The sequence below is a fragment of the Macadamia integrifolia genome, chromosome 13 (assembly GCF_013358625.1).
Source record: "Macadamia integrifolia cultivar HAES 741 chromosome 13, SCU_Mint_v3, whole genome shotgun sequence".
In the NCBI taxonomy this organism is placed as follows: Eukaryota; Viridiplantae; Streptophyta; class Magnoliopsida; order Proteales; family Proteaceae; genus Macadamia; species Macadamia integrifolia.
Window position 1 is genome coordinate 27,130,922 of NC_056569.1, and position 21,501 is coordinate 27,152,422.

General features: G+C 39.6%; 1 protein-coding gene across 5 annotated transcripts in view; it reads left to right on the forward strand.

Annotated features, from left to right (window-relative positions):
- The window catches only part of LOC122059842, a 127,834-nt gene extending 121,242 nt beyond the window's left edge, over window positions 1-6,592 (forward strand). For 2 of the 5 annotated variants that reach the window (XM_042622876.1, XM_042622877.1), the window contains 3 exons: window positions 2,925-3,017; window positions 5,274-5,477; window positions 6,077-6,592. In XM_042622876.1, coding sequence (XP_042478810.1) covers window positions 2,925-3,017; window positions 5,274-5,477; window positions 6,077-6,367 — 588 coding nt within the window. In that variant the 3' untranslated portion in view covers window positions 6,368-6,592. Of the gene's footprint in view, window positions 1-2,910; window positions 3,018-5,273; window positions 5,478-6,076 lie in introns of those variants that run through there. The other 3 variants (XM_042622879.1, XM_042622880.1, XM_042622878.1) reach the window with 3 other exon arrangements.
- Window positions 6,593-21,501: the final 14,909 nt, after the last annotated feature.

The following is a 21,501-nucleotide window of genomic DNA, read 5'->3' on the forward strand; positions in this document are numbered from 1 at the left end:
CTTAATAGAATATTGAATCTTCCCTAGAAGGAAGGATATCGCACAATATCCTCCGGGATATGGCCAATTCGTGGAGTTCCCATAGCTGGGACATCCTTGATATTCACTTTCACCTTACAAATCTTACTATGTTCAGACTCCTACCAGCATTAGGAAGCTACCAAAGTGGGACTCTCCTAATGGCCGCCATCTTCAGCTGTTACCTAGTTAAACCTCTTTTCAGGGGACCGATCTTTTTTCGTCCCTACTGGTGTTATCTGTTTGCAAAGAGATCTGACTTAGGCATCGAAGAGTCCCCTCGCCGGATCAGCCCAAAGCTCACTCTTTTGTGTGTGTTTTCCTATGTAGGACGCCGAGACCCCCTAAGACGATTTCTTTCCGCAACACTGTGATAGGGATAAGATGAACAACAATGTTTAGAAAAAGTACATGGTTCACAATGAAATACATGAGAAGAAGGAAAAGATGTAAATAAATTAGGTAACATTTTCCTCATAACAACAAAAGAGGGATGTCCTAGACATTAATGTCAAAGTGTCACAGAGTCTATAGAACTACTATCACTACGGCCATATGCATAGGATTGTGATGTGGTAAAAAAAGATAGTTGCAGCTCAATGCGGTAGAGTCCATTCTCCTCACGTCCACTGGCAATAATCCTCTTCTTCACCAAATAATCTTGAAAAAGAACAGAATGAAAAAAAAAAAAAAAGTGATACAACAATTCAAGGTTTTAGTCAAAGTGCTTATAGACAAAAGGTTCAAGGTAAGGTTAGGAACATGAAGAACTGAGTTGAATGAAATAAAAGAGGTAATGGGAATACTAAGCCCTCCATGGATAGAGCCTATTGGAGGGTTAGGATTCATGTTCCCGACCCCATTTAGCTTAGATTCTCCTGCCTTGTAGGTTGGGCCTCTTTCCTCTTATTGTCACCAATATACTCTCATCTTTTCGCCTCCCGCCTCCCCTATTCAATGCGCCCCATTTTTTTCTATTGTATTTTGTATGGATCCATTTAGCCAACCCCATTATTGGGATAAGGCTGAGTTTTTTGTTGTTGTTGTTGTTGTACTACTTTTTCGGGGTCCTTAACGGGTGACACCTTGATGCCAATTGAGGCCTCTGTGAAGAATACTTGGTTGGCTAATGATGCTCATATTATATCCTTCCTTCTGAACTCTATGTAGCCATCCATCAGTCCCAGTTTTGTGCTTATGAATTCTATCAAAGACCTATGGGAGACCTATGGGAGGCCATTAAGTAGACCTATGCACAAACTACTAACTATGCACAAATTTGTGAGATTCTTCGTCTGGTTTGTCAGACCATTCAGAAGGACTTGTCTGTCACTGCCTACGACGCTGCCCTTACTACTCTCTGGCAGCAACTAGATTTTTATCACCCTGTCCCTATGACTCGCACCAAGGATGCGGCAACCTTTAAAAATTAGCACAAAATGGAAAGGCTCTATGACTTCTTACTAGCCTAATACGATATGATCAAATCAGTATTCAAGTCCTCCGCCGTAACAAATTTCCAACTCCCCTACCGGCCTACAATTTGGTCCAACATGAAGCACTTCGTCGTTCTGTTATGATGCCTGACATGGTTCCTGATTGCTTTGCACTGGTCACTACACAATAGGTATGCCGGCCATAGACCATTCTGGGTCCTCCATTAAGTCTGGACACCCTGCTCAAGAACCTTTAAAATGTGACTACTGGGGTAAGCTTAGACATACCTGTGAGACATGTTGGAAGCTTCATGGCCGTCCGAAAGGACGTGGTGGGAAACAAAGCTCTGCACACTCCCATGTACATCTATCAAAGGCTTCTGACAGTTCCCAACCACCTATCCCTGCATCTTTGGCTCCTTTTACTTTGGATCAGCTGCTCATACTCACCAAGCACATGATGTCTCAACTGGTACGACTTCCACTGCCACAGCTCCTTCCACTCCACCTACCTCCCATCTTTCTTGGCTACTTGATTCAGGAGCTTCAGATCACATGACTAGTTTCACTGGTGTTTCGTCCATACCTTCCTTGTTCAGGTAAGGGCGAAGTCCATGTCGCAAATGGATCCTTATCCTCTATTTCTGGGAAAGGGACCATTGATTGTTCTCCTACCATATTCCTGTCTTCTGTTTTACATGTTCCTAATCTTTATGCTATTCTTGTTTTTATTTATCGTCTAACTGATGGTCTAAATTGTTATTATTAAATCTTTAATTCATTACAATAGCTTATAATTCTTGTACTAGATTAAGAGTTCTAATTATTGGTATAGTTGGCATATAAATAAATTTAAGACCTATGTGAAACTAGTTGACACTACCTGATCAAATTAAAGTAGTCCACAGTACTCTTAGTAGTAATTTTAAACATTGAATTGGTCTTTCTTCCTCGTATACAATGACTTAATTATTTTCTTGGTGTCTATTTACTTGATAATTTATTTTCACTTAGTTTTACCTGGAAACAAATGAAGCCTAAACATAATCACCAGTAACACTATGCATTGTTAATCCTCGAACGGAAGTTCCTTCAAATCCTTTATTCTTTCCTATATACACTATGAAATCTCTTTTGTTCCATTTGAGGCCAATGGCAACCAATGGGACTGCTGATCAGTTAGCCAAACATGGAGTTGGAAGAGTAGATGATATTTTGGACATTCCTTACCATTGGCAGATTCTGTTTTGGTACTATATGTTTTTTCCAATCAATAAAAAGTATTATTTATCAGGAAAAAAATACCATAGTATTGAAAAAAAATGTTCTTGTTCTAATCTATTAAGTTGCATTTCCATGTTTCGAAAGAAAGAGTATTTAGATATATTGCAATTTGTCAGTATGCATAGAAGAAGTTTATTTCGCAAAAAGTTCATACATTTCCCATACATATCAGATTTGTCTTTTCAGGTTTCAGATCAATGGTGGTGCAAGCCAGGACATGGAGATTGGTGCACCTGCCTAGAAAAGTACACCCTCTGTCGAGATGGTATGTACCATAAGGTATGCACTTCATAACGTCAAGTCATTACAAGTACTCATGCAAACATGATGACTTCCATAAAGTTTTCTAGCACAATACTATAATTACATAGAGTAGAACAACAATCAGGTGATCCAGAAAGAGAAATTGGATAAAAATGGCAATGTCTAATTTTATTTTCTTAGTTTTTTAAAATATATGTTCTTCACTAATGTTTGTCACCTTCCCTTGACCAAAAACATTTGAAATAGGTTCTTTGTGGCTCCATTTGTTTCAACGAAAAATATTTGACAAGAATTCTCTCAAAAGCACAAGAAAATTGTATAGGAATAAAAAGAGAAATTATCTTTACTAAATTCAATGAAAATTTTGAAAGAAAAATAAAAACCCAATTAAATCTTCTGGATGTGATGTTTTGAAAGTTGGTTCTATCTTGGTCATTCATGCCATTGCCAGCCTTGGATGACAACTCTATCATATGGCTGGAATCTTTTCCTGAATCTCCCATTGGCAAATGTGCTACATTGTCATGTACAATAAAAAATGAAGGAAAATTTGATGAAAAAATACAAAGTCTTATGGATGTTATGGGACACCCACTTTGCTTGATCCCAAGGTCTCCTGCCCATATATCAAGTTTCAACCTAATCTGAGTCACCAAGGTGGCCAAAAAAAAAAAAAACTATGAAGAGGGTGCATGGGCATACATGGGGGTATGCCACTACATGGGAGAATCTGAGACTGAAATTTGACACATGGGCCAAACCAGATGTTGACCCGTCTATCCAATGGTCAGAATTGCCAGCATCACCTTGGAAGTAGAGGCATTTGCTGTCAGGCACAATTTTGAAAGATCACCCAACTAGATGATAACTTCTCCCAAGTTGGATAATTAAGAGTACGTTTTTTGGAAACTCTCTCTCCATTAATGAAAAGGATCCCTATTTTTTTTTTTTTTTTTTTTCCTAATGATTCAACTCTCTTAATCCTGTGCTCCTGATGCACTGAATGCATGAACAATCGGCCTTTGAAATTTGGTCAAAATAGGATATAACTAAGGCTTCATGGAATTTCAAGTATATCATAATCTAATAGCAGGAAAAGAAAAAAGAAGAGATTGCCTTAGGCATTTGTTTTCTCCACTGGAAATAAAAGATGGCGTACCAAGTGCACAAGGCTCCCACTACTGCAGGATTTGGGGAGGGGCAGATATACACAGCCTTACTCCTGCTTCAAGGGGAGGCTGTTTCCATGATTCGAACTGTGATCACCAGGTTGCAATAAGACAACCTTACTGTTGTGCTGAGGACCGCCCCTGAGTTGAAATTTGAGGAGGAAAAAAAAAATCTGGAGAAGTGCAGAAGTAGAAATAAAATAAACAATTAGTGCGTAGGTTAATGGATGATTTACAAGATGAGAATCAATTGGTTGTTACAGCCCTAGATAGGAAATTATTGTAACCACATCAATTTAGTAGACCTCAGTTCGATACCTATCCTTGTCTACTAAGAGTTGGTAGTTGACCCACATGCACCGACATATCAATGCCAGACAATCCTTGAACTGTATAGATTTTTGGCAGTCAGCTCAGGTGCCACATGTCATAATCGAAACGGTGATAATTTTTTCTTGTATCCAAACAGAAAAACTCAACTCTCAGAGAAAAAGAGAGGGTAGTTGGGTAGATCTCAATGTTTGAGAGATGTGACACACTCAGGAATAAAAGAAGAATAATATTCCACTCTATCAAACAAACAAACAACAGCAACAAAACTCAGCTTTATTCCACTCTATCAAAATTGAGTAAAAAGAATATGTTAGGGTATGTAATAGGTAGCTTTCTGAAGTAAAACTCTCAGATCCTAACTACACCCAAATTACAAATCACTAATCTCTCGTTTACTCTTCTTGAAATACAAGGTTGTCTAAATATGTTATGAAGTCATTGAATCATTCATTTAATCATCAGAACGTGAAAAGGCTCAAAACTTTCAAACTTAAATACTAGTGCTCCAAAATTGATTCATTGCATGGGGACCCATATACATCCTGATTTGGTAAAACTTGCAGATTGATATAAAATTGTATGATATTCATCTCACCAAAACTAAACAATGATTTGTTAAACCAAATGTTGCTTGAATTTTTACATCACATTCAAATTCTAATGCCACAAGTGCCTAAAATATCATGGCATGTTCATAAAACTACCTCTAAAGTCTTAAAAATGCCAATGAATTGCTGTTGGTTGTTTGATGTATTCTGTTTTTGTGCAGCAAGATCAATTTCAGCGTCTTCTGCCAACCTTCATTCAGATAATTGATCTCACATCACAAGAGGAAGCCATGTACTGGATGGTTGTGTCTGCTATTTTTGAGGGCACACAAGTTACTTCTATTCTATCCGACGCAAGCTACTATGAAGGCTCAAGCAGCAAGGCTTCTGATTCCACTCGCATGGAAGCCGGCATAAATAACAAGGTCTGCATACAATCACTGATGACTTGTTTACCCGTACAATTAAAAAAAGACTTGAATTATCAAGGGCTTCATATTTGTCCAAAAAAATGTTTTTTCTCTCTCTAGTTGCCTCTGTAGTGATATTTAAACTATATGAACAGCTTAAAGACTGGATATTCAAGGGCAGGGAGATGGGATTTTACCCTTTAATGGAAGGATCTCATTTGCGAGAGCAAATATCCATTAGGATGATCCTACCCTCCATTCCAATGCAATCTTGCAGAAAGAAAGCTTCTGTATCTGTTGGTTATTATTTATTCTATCCAAATTGAATTATAACCCATAATGGAAACAAAACTGAGCAGGTAATCCCATATAATAAGAAAGCAATGCATTGGACCATTAGGATTATTCAACCGTATTGGTTCTTGCCATAGAGAATCATGTTGGTAAAACCTTTCAATTAGTGGCTTCCAGTTCCTCTGCACTTACTTCATGTTCATCTTAAAGATTGATCACAAATGAGAACAAAAAAATTGGAGACACATCCAGTGTAGTTCATTCATAAATCTACCTCAATGAGGAATATTTTCCAATTTGATTTTCACTGTTAATGATAGGTCCGTCTTCTGAGGGAAATGCTGCAGTGGGAGGAGCATATGCGCTCTGAAGTGGGTCTCAGAGACACGACACATGTAACAAAACCACAACATCGTCCTGATTCTGTTGTTGGAGAAGTGGTGATTGTATGCTGGCCCAATGGTGAGATAATGAGAATGAGAACTGGGAGCACAGCTGCTGATGCGGCTAGAAGAATAGGATTGGAAGGAAAGTTGGTTCTAGTGAATGGTCAGCTCACTTTACCGCAAACAGAGCTCAAAGATGGAGACATAGTAGAAATTAGAGTGTAAAATTTTACCAGTTTGTACATAAATAGGTGGGAAAATTCTTAGAGTTGATGTCTTTGTATATGCTGTGGGTGGCGTTTAGAATTTGAAGGTGTGATTGGAGCCTGTGGGGAAAAAGTCCCCAGGGTGGGGGGGCAGCAGAGTCAGGCTTCAGCAGCCCAAAAGGACTCCTCGGCTGATTCACTGTACAGATTAACTTCACAATAATAAGAGAAAGGTATTGATTTCTTCTGCTGCATCTTTTTTTTTTTTTTTGGGTGGGTGGGGGGAGGGTAATGAGAGTAGATGATAATGAGAGGAATTAATAATGACAATTATTATTATTATTATTATTATTTTCTTAAGATAGGCCCCTAGGAGAATTGAACTCATGACCTCTTTATTGTGGGGTGTTGGTCTTGCCAATTGAGCTACTCTATTGGGGTAAATTAGATTGATGTCTATCTTACTTTCTTGGTTGTATCAGGAGAACCGAGTATCTACTATTGTTGGATGTCAATTAGGCATCCATTATTATCTGTGGCAAGCATTGAGACGCATCTACGTGTGTGATCTTTCTGTGGGCTAGAATGTTTATAAACATGTATTCGTAGTTGATGATGATTAGCTATCATTGCTGAAACTTTCAAGGAGAGCTATCAATATTGGATTAAATGGTTTTTAATTGTTTTATTTTATATAATAATCATTCAAGGAGAAGTTTTCCCTGAGGCCACGGTGAATGGGGCATCAGTTCACCATGCCTTGTCGACAATGTACAATGGGGGGGATAAATATATGGGGGGAGAGGGGGTCACATCAGGACCCTCTCTTATTTGTCCATCATTCAATGCAGTATTTTTGTATTAATATAAATTATGTCATTTATATTATACTCTCTTTATCTCACTGACAAATGTAATATATATTCTCTTAAACCTATTTTTATATATTATCTACATTTTATAATCTCTCATTTATTTTATTATTACATACCCTCACTTATGAAATCTATATTATTATTGTACACACTTATTTAATCAGTTTAAATTTGCACCGATTTTTTTTTAATCAGTTTAAACGGTTGAAGTGACCCTATTTGTCCATCCTTCAATGTAGTGTTTTTGTATTAATATAAACTATGTCATTTATATTATGGACTCTCCTTATCTCACTGACAAATGTAATACATATTCTCTCACACCTATTTTTATATATTATCTACATTTTATAATCTCTCATTTATTTTTTTAATTACATACTCACTTATGAAATCTATATTATTATTATTATTATACACACTTATTTAATCAATTTAAACGGTTAACCGTTGGTTTAAATGGTTAAGAACCGTTGATTATATGTTTTGATTTTTTAAACCAAAATCGAACAATGTAATGGACTGCTATTTTCGATTTAATGGTTTGATTCAGTTTTGTTTGGTTGTCAACCCATTACTCTAAAGTGCCCTTAGCACCATTACACGGGTTCAATGGACGGAATCCCTGCTGGCGTCAACTTGTCTCCCGTATATACTTACATATATATCCACCACTCTTCCCTTATCAATTTAGCAATATTATCTATTGTAATTTCTTTCCTTACTTATCCATTAATCAATGTGATATCTTGATGTAATTTGTGTATATAAGTATGTTCCTCTAGGATGAATAATAAGCAAGCATTCCACTCAAGCTCTCCATTTTACATGGTATTAGAGGAATGCCCATGTCTACAAACAACAAAGATTATCCTTATCCCAACTAAATGGGGTCGGCTACATGGATCCGCAGGAATATCCATGTCTCTCACACCTAAAGTTTCAGCCATTGTGCCTCTCACACATGAAGTTTCAACCATTGGAGACGATTCCTCTCTCATTGTACCTAGGATGGGAGACTCCCCTTCCCCATAGTATCTCCATCACTATGATAATCCAGGCACAATTATAATATCAACCCCCTTGAATGGGGATAACTACCCCACTTGGCGACATGCTATGCGCATGGTTCTTTATACCAAAAACAAGGTGATGTTCATGGATGGTACATTCCCTCAGCCATTGTCTACTCCTTCTGAGGTATAGATTTGGCAACACTGCAACTTCATGGTCCTCTCTTGGATCTTGAATGTGCTCTCTCCTACTCTTGCAAACAGATGTCATCTAGGTTGAAACATCCTCTTCTGTCTAGAAAGACCTTGAGGAACATTTTTCTCGTAGCAACGCCCCTCGCATCTTTCACCTTGAGTGCTCCATCTTCACTTTTCACTAAGGCACCAATTCTCTCTCCAAGTATTACACGCGATTAAAGGTATTATGGGACGAACTTTCGTCTTATGTGGTTGTCCCAACTTGTTCTTGCAGTGCCCAGTCTGCGCTCCATTCAGCCATCCAACAAGAGTGTGCCAATCAGTTCCTAATGGGTCTCTCTAATAGTCATGCAACCATTCGTTATCAGATCCTAACAATGGATCTCTTGCCTGATGTCAGTCGATCCTACTACTTGCTCCTCCAAGAGGAAAAACAACGCACTATTTCTGCACCACCTTTGCTTGACACTACTGACACGGCGGTTGCCCAGGATATTCCTTCTGTCAATGCTACTTTCACCCAACCTGGGAAGCATCTGACCATTATAAGCACGGTCATACCCGCACCACATGCTAGCAACTCCATGGCTATCCTCCCGAGCATTAGCCTAGCGTTTGTTGTACTATTTAGGGCACCACCATAGGGCATGAATCTTCCTTGCAGGCTAATGCTGTCTTTAAGGCCGCCACACCTCCTGCTAGTGCACCCTCCATCCATGGTCTAAGCCATGCTCAGTTCCAGCAGCTCCTCACCCTATTGGGTTCCGATTTGCCCTCTCCCAGGCTCCCAGCATACACCTAGCAGGTATTGTGACTATTCTCTCGTCTTTGGTATGACTTCCTCCTCTTGGATACTTGACAATGAGGCCTTTGACCACATGACTTGTGATCTCTCTGGTTTAACTATTACCACTCCTTCCCCCACTTAATGTCATGTCCGTCTTCCTAATGGACAAAGCATTCCCATCACCCGTATCGGTGTCAAAACCTTTGGCCCTAACATTACTCTCCATAGTGTTTTTATGTTCCTTCCTTCCAGTTTAATTAATTTCCCTTAGTAAACTGGCCTCTTCTTTGAATTGTTCCATAACCTTTTTTTCCATCTTTTATGCTCTTCAGGACCTGTCAATGAAGAAGTTGATTGGGGCGGGAACGATGTGTGATGGTCTTTACTACATCTCTCCTCAGAGCGAGTATTCGTCCTACTTTTTTAATTTTTTGTGTACAAACCTGATGTAACCCTAGGGGTAATATTATAATTATGTTCAGACAGGAGTAAAGATTATTTTGTGTATATATGGTACATATCAATAGAATTCACCAGCTGTGTTTATCCTACCAATTATTATTATATATTGTGGATTTTAGATTTATCTCATAACTTTGTGATCATCAGAGGTCCTAAATGGATTGTGGATACATTTGTGTGTCCAGGTCACTAGCCTTCAAGTAAGTGAGGGTGGGGTGTGACAATCTTACATCAATTACCCAAATTCATAGTTGAATTAGGGTGGTAGATCATAGGGGTTTTGGTTAATTTTCCCAATTGGATTTAGGTTACCCAATTTGAAAAAAATCGGTTGAGGATTCCCAACCTATAGTTGATTTAAGGTGGTAGATCATAGAGGATTTTGTCAATTCTCTAAATCTAGGGTTCATATAGCTAATCTAGGGTTTTAACTTGGGGCCTTTTATATTGGGTCTCCACACTCAAAGGTGAGTGGTTCAATTATCTAGATTAGGTCTCCTACATAAAATTCTCACTTTAATTTGTAATTCAAGTAGGAAGGAGATGGGGATTTCAGTTAGGGTTCCCAATAGCTTGGGCGGAGAATGGGGTAAGAGAGTGAGAGAGAGCAAGTATACAATAGAGGTTGACGGAGAGTGTTTAACTAACCTTAATGTGTAGGTGAGTGAAGGTGATTTCCTCCCTCACTCCAAGCTCCTTCTTTTCCTTGCTTCCTTCCTTCTTCTCTCCTCCTTTTTCCCTTATCTTCTTCTCTTGCCTTTACAAATTGTGAAACAAATGAGGTAATAGCTCCTTATAAGAAATTTAAGCTCACTAAGGCTTGTTTGGGAAAATAATGGGTTTTACTAATAACTTTTTATATGGTAACTTAAGTTTACTGAAGCTTATTTTGGAAATAAATGGATTTTTTCTCACAAATTTTTATATGGTAACTTAAGTTCACTGAGGCCTGTTTGGGAAATAAATGGGTTTTCTCCCATTATTGGGTTAATTCCCTAATTGGAACTTGTGGGCCCACCTTGGGGTGATCTAACCTGTTACACTCATGCCCTATCCTAGTCTAATTTAGATTTTTGTAATAGATCTCGGACCAGAGGTAAAGAGTACCAATGGATTTTGGCTCGCGGCAGGTCATTGTAAAAGGGAAAATGATGATCCCACTTGTTTGTGCATCTCATGCTAGTCCAATTGGAGAGGATTCAGACCTTCCGACCCTAAGCAGTAAGTGACCTGACACTTCTCTACCTGAGTTTTGGCACGTACCAAGATTGCCAGAAGGCCATGCACACAATATAGAGAAACCCCCTATGGAATGACCAAGTGGGGACAGTAGGAAGTCAAGGCACAACACTGCCTTGACCACCAGAAACAAGGCCACCAAAAACGCCTGGGCTAAATCTAGTGACTCTAAATGTGGTGGCCTAATAAGCTGCTGGTTGGGTCAACCCATGGGCCCCACCACCCTCATTGTGGGTAGTCCCGTATGACCTCACTTGCTCCCCCACTCCCTTCCTCATGACTTTTACACCCTATGAGTCTAAGGAGGTGGGCCCATGTATCCCGAATGACGGATTAACCTACTTGGACCGGACAATAACCAACCAAACAAGCCCTAAGCATTTCACTTACCATAAATTTGAGAAGTGAGTTCATTTCTCACTTCTCACTTGTCCAAAAACGTGGAGAGAAGAGAAGGGAGAAAGGAAAGGAAGGAAGGAGAAGAAGGAGGATAAGGGTGGAGCTTGACCTAGCTCCCGGCTTCGCATCCCGTTGTTAGAACCTTGCCGGAGGTAGTGCTACTTCCCCTACCACCCTCTTTTCTTCATTTAAGCTAGTTACCTTAAACATGGGAAATGAATCACTGGGTTGGAGGGGTGAACCTTGACCTCGGCACCTCCTGGAGCTCAGGTGATTGTTCATTTCACTCTCCCATGTGATTGTTGAGCTGAAACCAAGCCGGGTGAGCTCCAGCAACTCTTGTGACCAAATAGGTAGCTAGAATTTCAACCGTTCGGTTATCGTATCTCCCAAAAAGCTCAGTGGAATCGAAACTTCTTTGGCTTAAAACGGAAGTAGGAAGACCCCTTACAAACTCCACGGAACAAAACCTGGTAATCGGGCCTGAGTCGAAAAGCCCCAAATTCTATGGTTCATTTATGGGAATCCATCAGAAAAAGCCTGGACAGGATCCGATGGCACATCTTCGGTGAAGTTTCAGCTCTGAGGAGCTCTCTATTTGGTCCACTAGAAACACCACTAACATTTTCGGTGGATTTTCCATATTTCTAGTGGATATTTCTGGTGACCTGTCCAATGTTGTCAAAATTTGACAGTGTTTGTACCCTTTGGGTGTAACCCTTGTGTCTGATGTTCCCGATGCATGTTAATGCCAGATTACTCTTGTACCTAGGACAAAGAAGCATGTACAACGAGACCGATTGTGAGTTGATATCCTGTTGATACACTTGGAACCCGTTCCAAACCAAGTTACAACCAAGGTGAGGGATGGCTGATTTTATGGAGTGTTTCATATTTTCTATAATTGCTCACATGCGTTAGGATGTTAAATGTTCTCAATTGCTAATTTCATATGTGGATATCATAATATTTTGTTTTCATTGAATTATTATGTTATGAAATTAGGAATTGGATATGTGATGTATGTTGAGTTGTGGATTGTGAGATGGGATCCGGTGTGGCCGAGGTGGCTCCGGTACCATGATCGTCGTGTTTTTATTGTGTATGTAAATTAGATTTAGATATAGTCGTGGATTGTACTTTATGACCGATGGTGATTTTGGTATTATGCACTCTGGGACTATACTTGGAAACGGTACGCTTTATGGCCGATGGTAATTCCGGTATCGCGTAGTTCATAATCAACTGTTTGTATGTTAGCTAGGCTTGGAAATGGATGCAATGTGGCCAATGGGTGATTCTGGTATCGTATTCTATATTAACTATATCATTATGTAAGGCATGTAATATATCGTGGTTAGGTGACATTCCCTATGCCACGTGCCCTTGCCAACCCCTAAGGTATTGGATAACCTAGTGGTGGTATGTTCAATGAACCTTTCTGAAATGCCACACCTACGGTATGATGTGATTGTTACCAGAGGTGGGAATTGGTCTGGTGTGGCCGATGGTGATTCCGGTGCGTGACTTTCAAGAGGAATTATTAGGGGTTTACTGGGTGACCAATGGTCGTATTCCGGGATCGGTAGGCTCCTAATCATGACTAGGGTTTGTATTATTGGATGACTGATGTACATGTTTTGGGACTAGGGATACAGCCTAATGTGTCGTAGTAGCATGAACCCAACTTAGTTGTACGTTAGGTGGTTTGGATTGCATCATCCGCATCATGGACTATGTATTTAATTATGTACTCATTATATTATGGATTATTATGTATATGATTGTTTGTGCTTGATTGTACATTAACCCCACCCCTCACTGAGCTAGTTGGAGCTCATCCCTCGTATATATTGCTTTTTAGATGATAATATAGGTACCATAGTACTGTTGGGATGTGACTCTACTTTTTTCACACTTAAGTACGGAGTCAATGACTGGTGGATGCCAAAGACTAAAGAGCATGACAAGACTGTGCCTGTGATACCTGTGCATATGTGACACCATGAGATGTTTGGTGCCCCTTTTTGTTATGTTGATACCAAATTGTTGATAGGTATTCTTATGGGCTTACTATATGTAAGTCGTGAATGGGTGTAATTGAATAACTCGTTATGTATATTATCACTAGATGTTCCCCATTTAAATTATGTTCCGCTATATTATACTCTGATTTTGCTACAATTGTTCTTGTGGTTCAATGTTGTGTGGTTGTGAATGTTAAGGTACTGCTATCAGAGATTCTGGTAGATGTGTAAGACAGGTAAGCGTCTTACTCATACTATGGTATTCCCAGTATGGGGAGTGGGGTATGACATAGCCTATTAATCCACCAATTTGTAAGTTGTACCATCTATTAGAGGTGGTTTGAGGTGCAAGGTGCATGGGTTTGGGCCCCATGGCTAAATAACCTATTTTGTCACAATACTCCTACCGGTGTGGGTCAATTGTGCCCAACATAATTGGGACAACTTCACCTTGTTGCATTGGGGGTTTCTAAGGCTTGTGCATGGGTGTGGGCCCAACCTCAGTGTACTTCACTACACGGGTTCAGGTGAATCCCCTTAAAGGTAACAAACTTACACTGACTTCTTTGGTTGCTTGAAACTCATCCAATTCTTAATACATGAGTAGCACTGGAATGTGGGATCATTCTTCCACCTTTGGTATAAAATTGCTGCTACCCAATAATCACTGGCACTGAAATCCTCTTATGGCTCATCTGCAATAATTCAAAGATTAGTTAGGGCTCGGGCATAATAGTTATACACGTGCCCTAAACCTGCCTTGTGTGGCTGAATGTAGATAAACCACAAAGGGAGGACAATATCAAAGATTATTGGGTAGCAGAAGTGTTCTACTAAGAAGGGAGGAATGACTCCACATGCACATGTTACTCATGTCCTAAGAACTGGAAGGGTTTTAAGCCACCAAAGAGGTTAATGTAAGTCCTGTGCCATTGAGGAGAATTACTGAAACCCTAGTAGTGAAATGCAACAAGATATGACCCACATACTTGCACATACCCAAAGAAATCTCCACACAGCCAGCTGGCCTTGTCCCACCCAAAAAAGTGGACACAAATAGCCCACACAGGCTGATGGTCACTGGTGGTTTCCCATCAACTAGTGAGAACCCTCCAATAAGGGTATTAGCCAGAAGTGAGTTATTTGGTCGTGGCTCGGGCCCTCGCACCAGTGCACCACATGCCACCTCTAATAGTTGGTACAACCTACCAAGGAGTAGATTAATGTGTTAGGTCACCCCGAGGTGGGTTTGCTAGTGCCAAATGGAGTAATGGATGAAAACCTATTAATTTCCCAAACAGTCCTTAGCTAACTTAAGTTGTAGTTAATAGAGCCATTAGCTCATTCATTTCATTACCTACCAAATTAAGACAAAAGAAGGGAGAAAGGAGAAGAAGGAAGGAAGCAAGGGAGGGATCATCTCCACTCACCACACATAAGGTGAGGTAAAACTCTCTCCCCTACCTCTGTTGTATACTTGTCCTCTCTCTCCTACCCCATTTCTTTACCCAAGCTAAATTAGAAACCCTAACTAAAATCCCCTCTACCCACCTACTTGATTTATAAATTAAGTTAGGAATTTACTGTAGGAGACCTAATCTAGCTAATTAAACCACTCACACTTGAGTGTGGAGACCTAATATAGAAAAACTCCATCTTAAAGCCCCAAATTAGATAACCTAAACGCTAGATTTAGGGAATGAAAAATCCTCTAAGACCTACTATCCTAACCTAACTATAAGTTGGGGAAATGGTGTAATGCACCTAGAATAGGGGATTGGGAATATCATAGGTAAAATTAGAGACTATTACATAAATCCCCAACCAAAGTTCTCAATTTTTTGTAACCCAAACCTCAAATTTGGGGGAAAATGATCAAACCCTAGGATCCGAGTAACCTAACCTACTAATTGCATTATCCCTAAGCTAATTAAGGTAAGTAAATGCTACATACATGAAACCTAACCCTAGGACTCAAACCCTAACTTTTAAACTAACCTAAAATGTATAAAATGGGAAGTAGGAGTAGAACTAGCACCCCAAAAGGATAATTAAGGATATACACAGTCACTAAAAGGACCCCCATGACCTTGGGAGCAAATCTAGCAGAGAAGTCCCAGATTTGGCTCCACCGGGTGATGTACACCAATGGATCACCATCACCCAGTGAGCATCCACTGGAGGGCATCTTGTAGGTTTTATGAACCCCTCAAATCCATCCACCAGTGAGGTCACTGGTGGATGACCACCAGCCAGTGAGCACCCACCGGTGAACCATCTAAAACCCTGTTATTAATTGAGAATTTGAATGTGCATATTAGTTTTGATGTGGAATGTTGGTGTTGGTGAATTGTGGAATGTTGGTGTTGGTGAATTATGGAAAGTTGGTGAATTGTGAGAGGGTTTTGTTGGTGTTGTTGGATGGGATGCAGTGTGGCTGAGGTAGTTTTTGATACTACATGCCTATAGAGCGAGAAAGTGTGTGGTTATGATTGTGGGTGCAATGTAGCCGAGGTAGTTTCTAGTACTGCATTCTCAATCATGATCACCTTGTTGTTGTGATGTGATATGATTTATGTTAGCTTGCATCAGGCTAGGAAAACAACCTAGATGCTACAACCCCTTGCCACTAGGGGTTAGGTATTGGCTAATCCCACCTGTCTGCTATGAAGAAGGTTATTACTAGTGTCGTGACAAACCCTTCGTGGCCGAGGTAGTTACCGCTGTTTTGATTTACATGGATTATTAATAGGGGCTCACCGGGTTTTGAAGTATGCATATAGGGACTGATATGCTCATGACTTATAACTAGCTTATATCGCTAGGTGACTGATGGTGCATACTGGGACCAGGGATACCACCTATGTTGTAGTAGCACTAATATTCCATTTGGACTTAGAATTGTTGACTACGCTTGTGTGATAATAATCCGGATCATGTCATTGCATTCATTTAATCTTGTTGAGCATTGTGGTTGCATTCATATTTGTTTGTGCTTACTTGCATGTCCACCCCTCACTGGACTTCGTGAAAGTTCACCCCATTTTATATATGTTTTTAGATGGTGATTCAGGTATTCCTTTAGATGCTATTGTGGACTCACCAGCTCTTTATAGTGATGAGTTACGGGCTGAAAAGCTAGTGGAACATGTATATGGTTGTGTTTGTAAGGGTTGTGCCTACAGGCACCTTGAGGATGATAGGATTCATCCTTACTTTTTGATCTTTTTGTGTGTATACAGGTTATGATACAATACTCTAATATGTAAGATATGTTGAATAGTTAAACATTCCATTTGTATAAGTATGTTACGTATTAGTAGAAGTTCACCTGTGGTATTATCTTTCTGTCTATTAAATACTTGTGGATTTTAGATCATTTCATAAATTTGTGATCTTAAAGTACTACTTTGGAGATCCTGGTTGGATTATTGGATATGAGATTGTGTCCAAGTCACTAGCCTTCAGGTAAGTGAAGGTGGGGTGTGACAATATGTTTATAACCTACTTATTTTGTTATGTCATGGTAAAGGGCAGTATTTAGCCAAAGTTTGTAATTAATGGTAGAATTAGCGTAAATCCAAGGAAGTGGTGGTTTACCATAGGCAGTTTGCCAAAGTAAATGTATTAACCTCAAGTTATGGTGGTTTGCTAAGGTACTAATTAATATCAAAGTTTCTACCTAGAGGTATTCAAAGTAGGTTGATCTCTGATTAGGGAAAAGATCTACAAGGAAAAAAATTTATGAGATCACATATGTATAACACCATTTCCTTATCTTTATCCCATGTGATTTGGATAATGAGCTTCTTGTATTTGTGATATATGTGGAGGCATGTTGTATATTGAGGGGTGTATTCTGCTATTGTTCAATATGATGGGAAAAGTATTTGAATCAAAGTTTAAAGTGGGGGTATTTAGCTTTGGGTATACATGGCCAAACTCCAATAGAAAGATACTATATTAGTGTTGCCCTAGTGGGAGAATGTTGAATTTTGGCCACACTAATATAGGTGACCCATTGGGCCCATAGTCGTTAAGCCTACTTAAGGGGATAGGCCCAACCCATCTATTGTGGGAATAGGTTAGGGCTAGGAAGATTACTATTTATAGTCTCTATGGTCTTTGTAGTCACCATTACGTGAGAATATAATTCCACTCATAGAGTTGCGGCAAGGACCCAAGTGGGAAACCACAGAAGACCCTAGAGGACCGATCTTGTTTATGGGACCAATCTTCAAGTTCGTGGGACAAAGGTTCATCAAGCTTTACTCATGGAAGCCTCTCAAACATAATCATAGTTACTCTTCTACTGCTATTGAATGCTCCATATTAATTGTATGCCCCATTATGTCTCTGTAACAACTTTTCAATATGAATGAGTATTCTAAGCACCGAGGAGGGAAATTCTCTGGTTTATTTTCCCAACAAGATAAACAATTATATATCATCATCTGTGGGGAAAAACTTCTTAACGACACATTTGGACAGAAGACGTTATTTGGCAAGACGATTATTAGAGTTTCCAAATTGCATTGTAGATAGCAATAGAGAAAGGGTAAGGTTAATGACATCACCCTTGACATGAATTAAATTCCAGTAAGTATATTATAATCAAATAATACTAATTCATCATCTTATTGAATCCCAACATGGTCTTTACATCCATAGACCAATAATCCAATCTTTTCTTTTTTTTGCTTTTTAACCCTTATAAGCAACATTCTAAACCAAGTACGTCGAACAAATAATTTTTGGGGTCCGACCGATTCAACACCGTGAGACAAACACAAACCCAACACAGAAACCCAAAAAATTGAGCAATGGCGTGGAATCACAAAATCTAATGCCAAATACTTTATACATAATTCATGAACAATAACTTTATATATTTTTTCCTTTTATGCCCTTAGTAGGGTTATGGCTCATGTCACTATTAGATATATTGAATGAAGTATGAGTCTCAACACAAGTTTGTGACTCCCAAAGTTACAACCATCTCTCTTCTTCCCTTTTCTCTTTAATTCTTTTTTTTTCGCTTTATTATTTACATAGCATCAGAGCTTGATCCTTAGGTGATGCTACACTTTTTTTCTAAGGTCTTTCTCATTGTTCTTCTAATATGTAAATCAACAATGGTTGAATCATCAAAATTTTGGTTTGTGGTTTCTCTAGGTTTTCATTTTGAAGTTGCATATAACCCTGCGCTACTATTTGGTTGCTTTTAGAGAGTAGTTCATGACCAATGTTAAGAACAAGATCTCTTTTGTGATGGTTTCTGATGTATGGAGTGAGGATTGAATTTAAAATTTTAGGGATTTGCTGAAATCAATTTCTCACAAGGTTTTGAGAATCAATTTTGCAGGGTTGCTAACTTTTGCTAACTTTCAACAATGGAAGAAAATTTTTCACTTGGTCATGACAGGTTATGATCAATAGGACCATCTTGTTGCTCATTCCTGCTCTTCCCTCGCCATTATTCTCCTCTCGCCGAGACTGGTTAGTTGTCTATATCTCTTTATCTCTATTGAGAATCGAAATATGCGAGATCCTTGAAAAAGATTTCGCTTTTACTTGGGGTGTCTCTTATCGACATGGAGGGGATCACAAGGAACTTGGAGCTAACACCAAAGTAGATGGATTTTCAAATCACGTCAAAATATCAAGAGTTGGATGTCCATCTTCGAAGATTATGCTCCATCTAGATGTGATTGATAGTAGTAATGAAGACAAGCTTGCCAATAATGCACCGATAGTGGAGCCCAGTAAGGTCATATCAAAACAAAGGCATTCTCCCTAAGGAGGGACGATGTGCCTTCTAGAGGGCCAAAAACCACTGAGAGCTTTTCTCTAGATAGAAGAAGAGAAGGGGCAATTGAAAATGAGGTGATCAAATTCTTTCATCCCATTCCAGCAAAGGCAACTAGAAGGGGGGGGGGACATTTATGTGATAGTGGACGAGGAAGGAATGAATGAGGGGGCAATTGGGGAGGGCTTTCCAAGATGTGAAACTATGGTGATGAATATAGCCTTTGATCCAGATAAAAATTGGACCAAGGGGAAAAGGGTTTGCAAATATGGATAAGATTCTAAGTAGAGGAGGAGAAGGAACCTGAGGGGGAGGGGGACCAGATGATTTTGTCTCTACCAAGATGATCAGGAGGAAGAGGGGTTAGGGAGGATCAGATATCAGAAAGGGGAGGGATAGAAGGGGGAGGGGAATAAGAGCTATTAGTAATAATGGAGGCAACGGAGGAATCTTTAGGCGAACTAGAAGAGTATACAACTCTAATGCCAAGCACTAAGAAGAGGACTTTGGCGGAATGCCAATTATCAAGCCAAAGCGAGGTGTAAGATCCATCAAAGATTGAAGAATGAATAGCGGGGAGGGCAAGGGGATGCCTTTCAATATATTAAGCCAAACCTAGGAGGATCAGAGGGAGTGAAAATGGTCCAAAGGGAGTCTTTTTTTTTTTTTTAAAGATGGGAGTAGACCTAGGAGACCCAAATGGAATTATGTTTAGAGAAAATTTTCTAGATAAGTTTGAGGATCCCAGTGGTGTTTACCTCGTGGATTTTTCTCAACCCTAGACCCACTTCTTTTATGAGGAGATAGACAAAGGATCAATAGTTGGGATGCAAGAATCTGGTGGATTCCGCACCTTCGGGAGGAATGAACACAGGAGGGATTAAATAGTCTTGATGATAGACTGGGGAATATGGAAGACATCTAACCAATAGATGTAGCCAGACTGGAGAACAAATCTGATGAGTTCTAAGAGGCCAACATCGGAGAGTAGCTTCCTTTCCACAAGTGGAGGTGGTTATAGACAAGGTAAAAAATAGGACTGCAATGGTGCAAGGAAATCCTGGAGTAGATGAGCCTAAGATACTTAATCAGAAGAGATCTAAGGGAAAATCTTGTTAAATCGAGAAGGAAGGATTTTGAGGAATCAGGGAGCCCTCAAGGAAAAGATGGGATTTAAAAAGGTTGATACGAAGAGTGTAGAGAGACTGGAAGGAGTGAAGGGAAGACATAATGGATGAAATGGAGAGATCGTTAGCTTTGGAGAAGATCATGAGATCATCGGCAAAAGTAAGGTGGGTAGGATTGAGGGATCTACAATTAAGAAGGGTGGAAATAAGATGAAGATCGGTGGAAGACTGAATGGATCTAGAGAGAACCTCTAGAGCGAGGGAGAAGAGAAGGGGAATAGAAGAGAAGGGGAATAGGGGACATCTTTGCTTAATACCTACCGAAGAGAAAAAGTAGTCAGTAAGAATACCATTGACGAGAATTGAGAAGCTGGGAGAGGATTTACAAGAAAGATCTAATTGATGAAGACTAGAAAAAGGACATCTCATGAAGAACCTTGGAGATGAAGCTCCAATTAATGGAGTCAAAGGCTTTATGGTTGTCGATTTTAAGGAGGACAGTAGGGGAATAGGATTTTCTATCGAACCCTCTAACAATTGTATGACATAGAAGAATGTTGTTAGTGATACTTCTGCCTGCGGTGAAAGCTGACTGATTAGCACTAACGAGGGAGTGAGAAATAGGATGAATCCTAGGATTTGGTGATGAATTTACAAAGGAGATTGTATAAAGAGATGGGTCTAAAGTCCTGCATGGAGGAGGGGGCTCTCTTTCTTAGGGATGAGGCTGAAAAAGGTGTGGTTAATCCCTTGGATTTGAGAAGGATCAAAGAAAAAGCTTCTAATAGCTTTGATGAGATAAATTTTAAGGATAACCCAATAGGAGGTGAAGAAGCCCTTACTGAAGCCATATGTATCTAGGGCTTTATTGGCCTTGAGGGAAAGGATAGCAACAGAAATCTCATCGTAAAAAAGAAGCACTCGAGGAGTAGAGATGGGAAGGGAGGAATTTGTGAGGACTAAGGGAATGGAGGGGGAAGGGGGAGACTTGAAGAGATCACGAAAATAGCCAAGGCTTATTCTTTAATCTCAACTAGAGAATGGAGGATGGAACTATCCTTGGCAATAAGTAAGGAGATGGAATTAATGTTGGTCCTTGCCTCGAGAGATTTTTGGAAGTAGGCGGAGTAGAATCATCAAGCTCAAGGCATTTAATATGAAATTTTTTCTTGAGAAAACTTTCTTCTTAGGCTAGTAGAGAAGAGAGATCCAAGGAG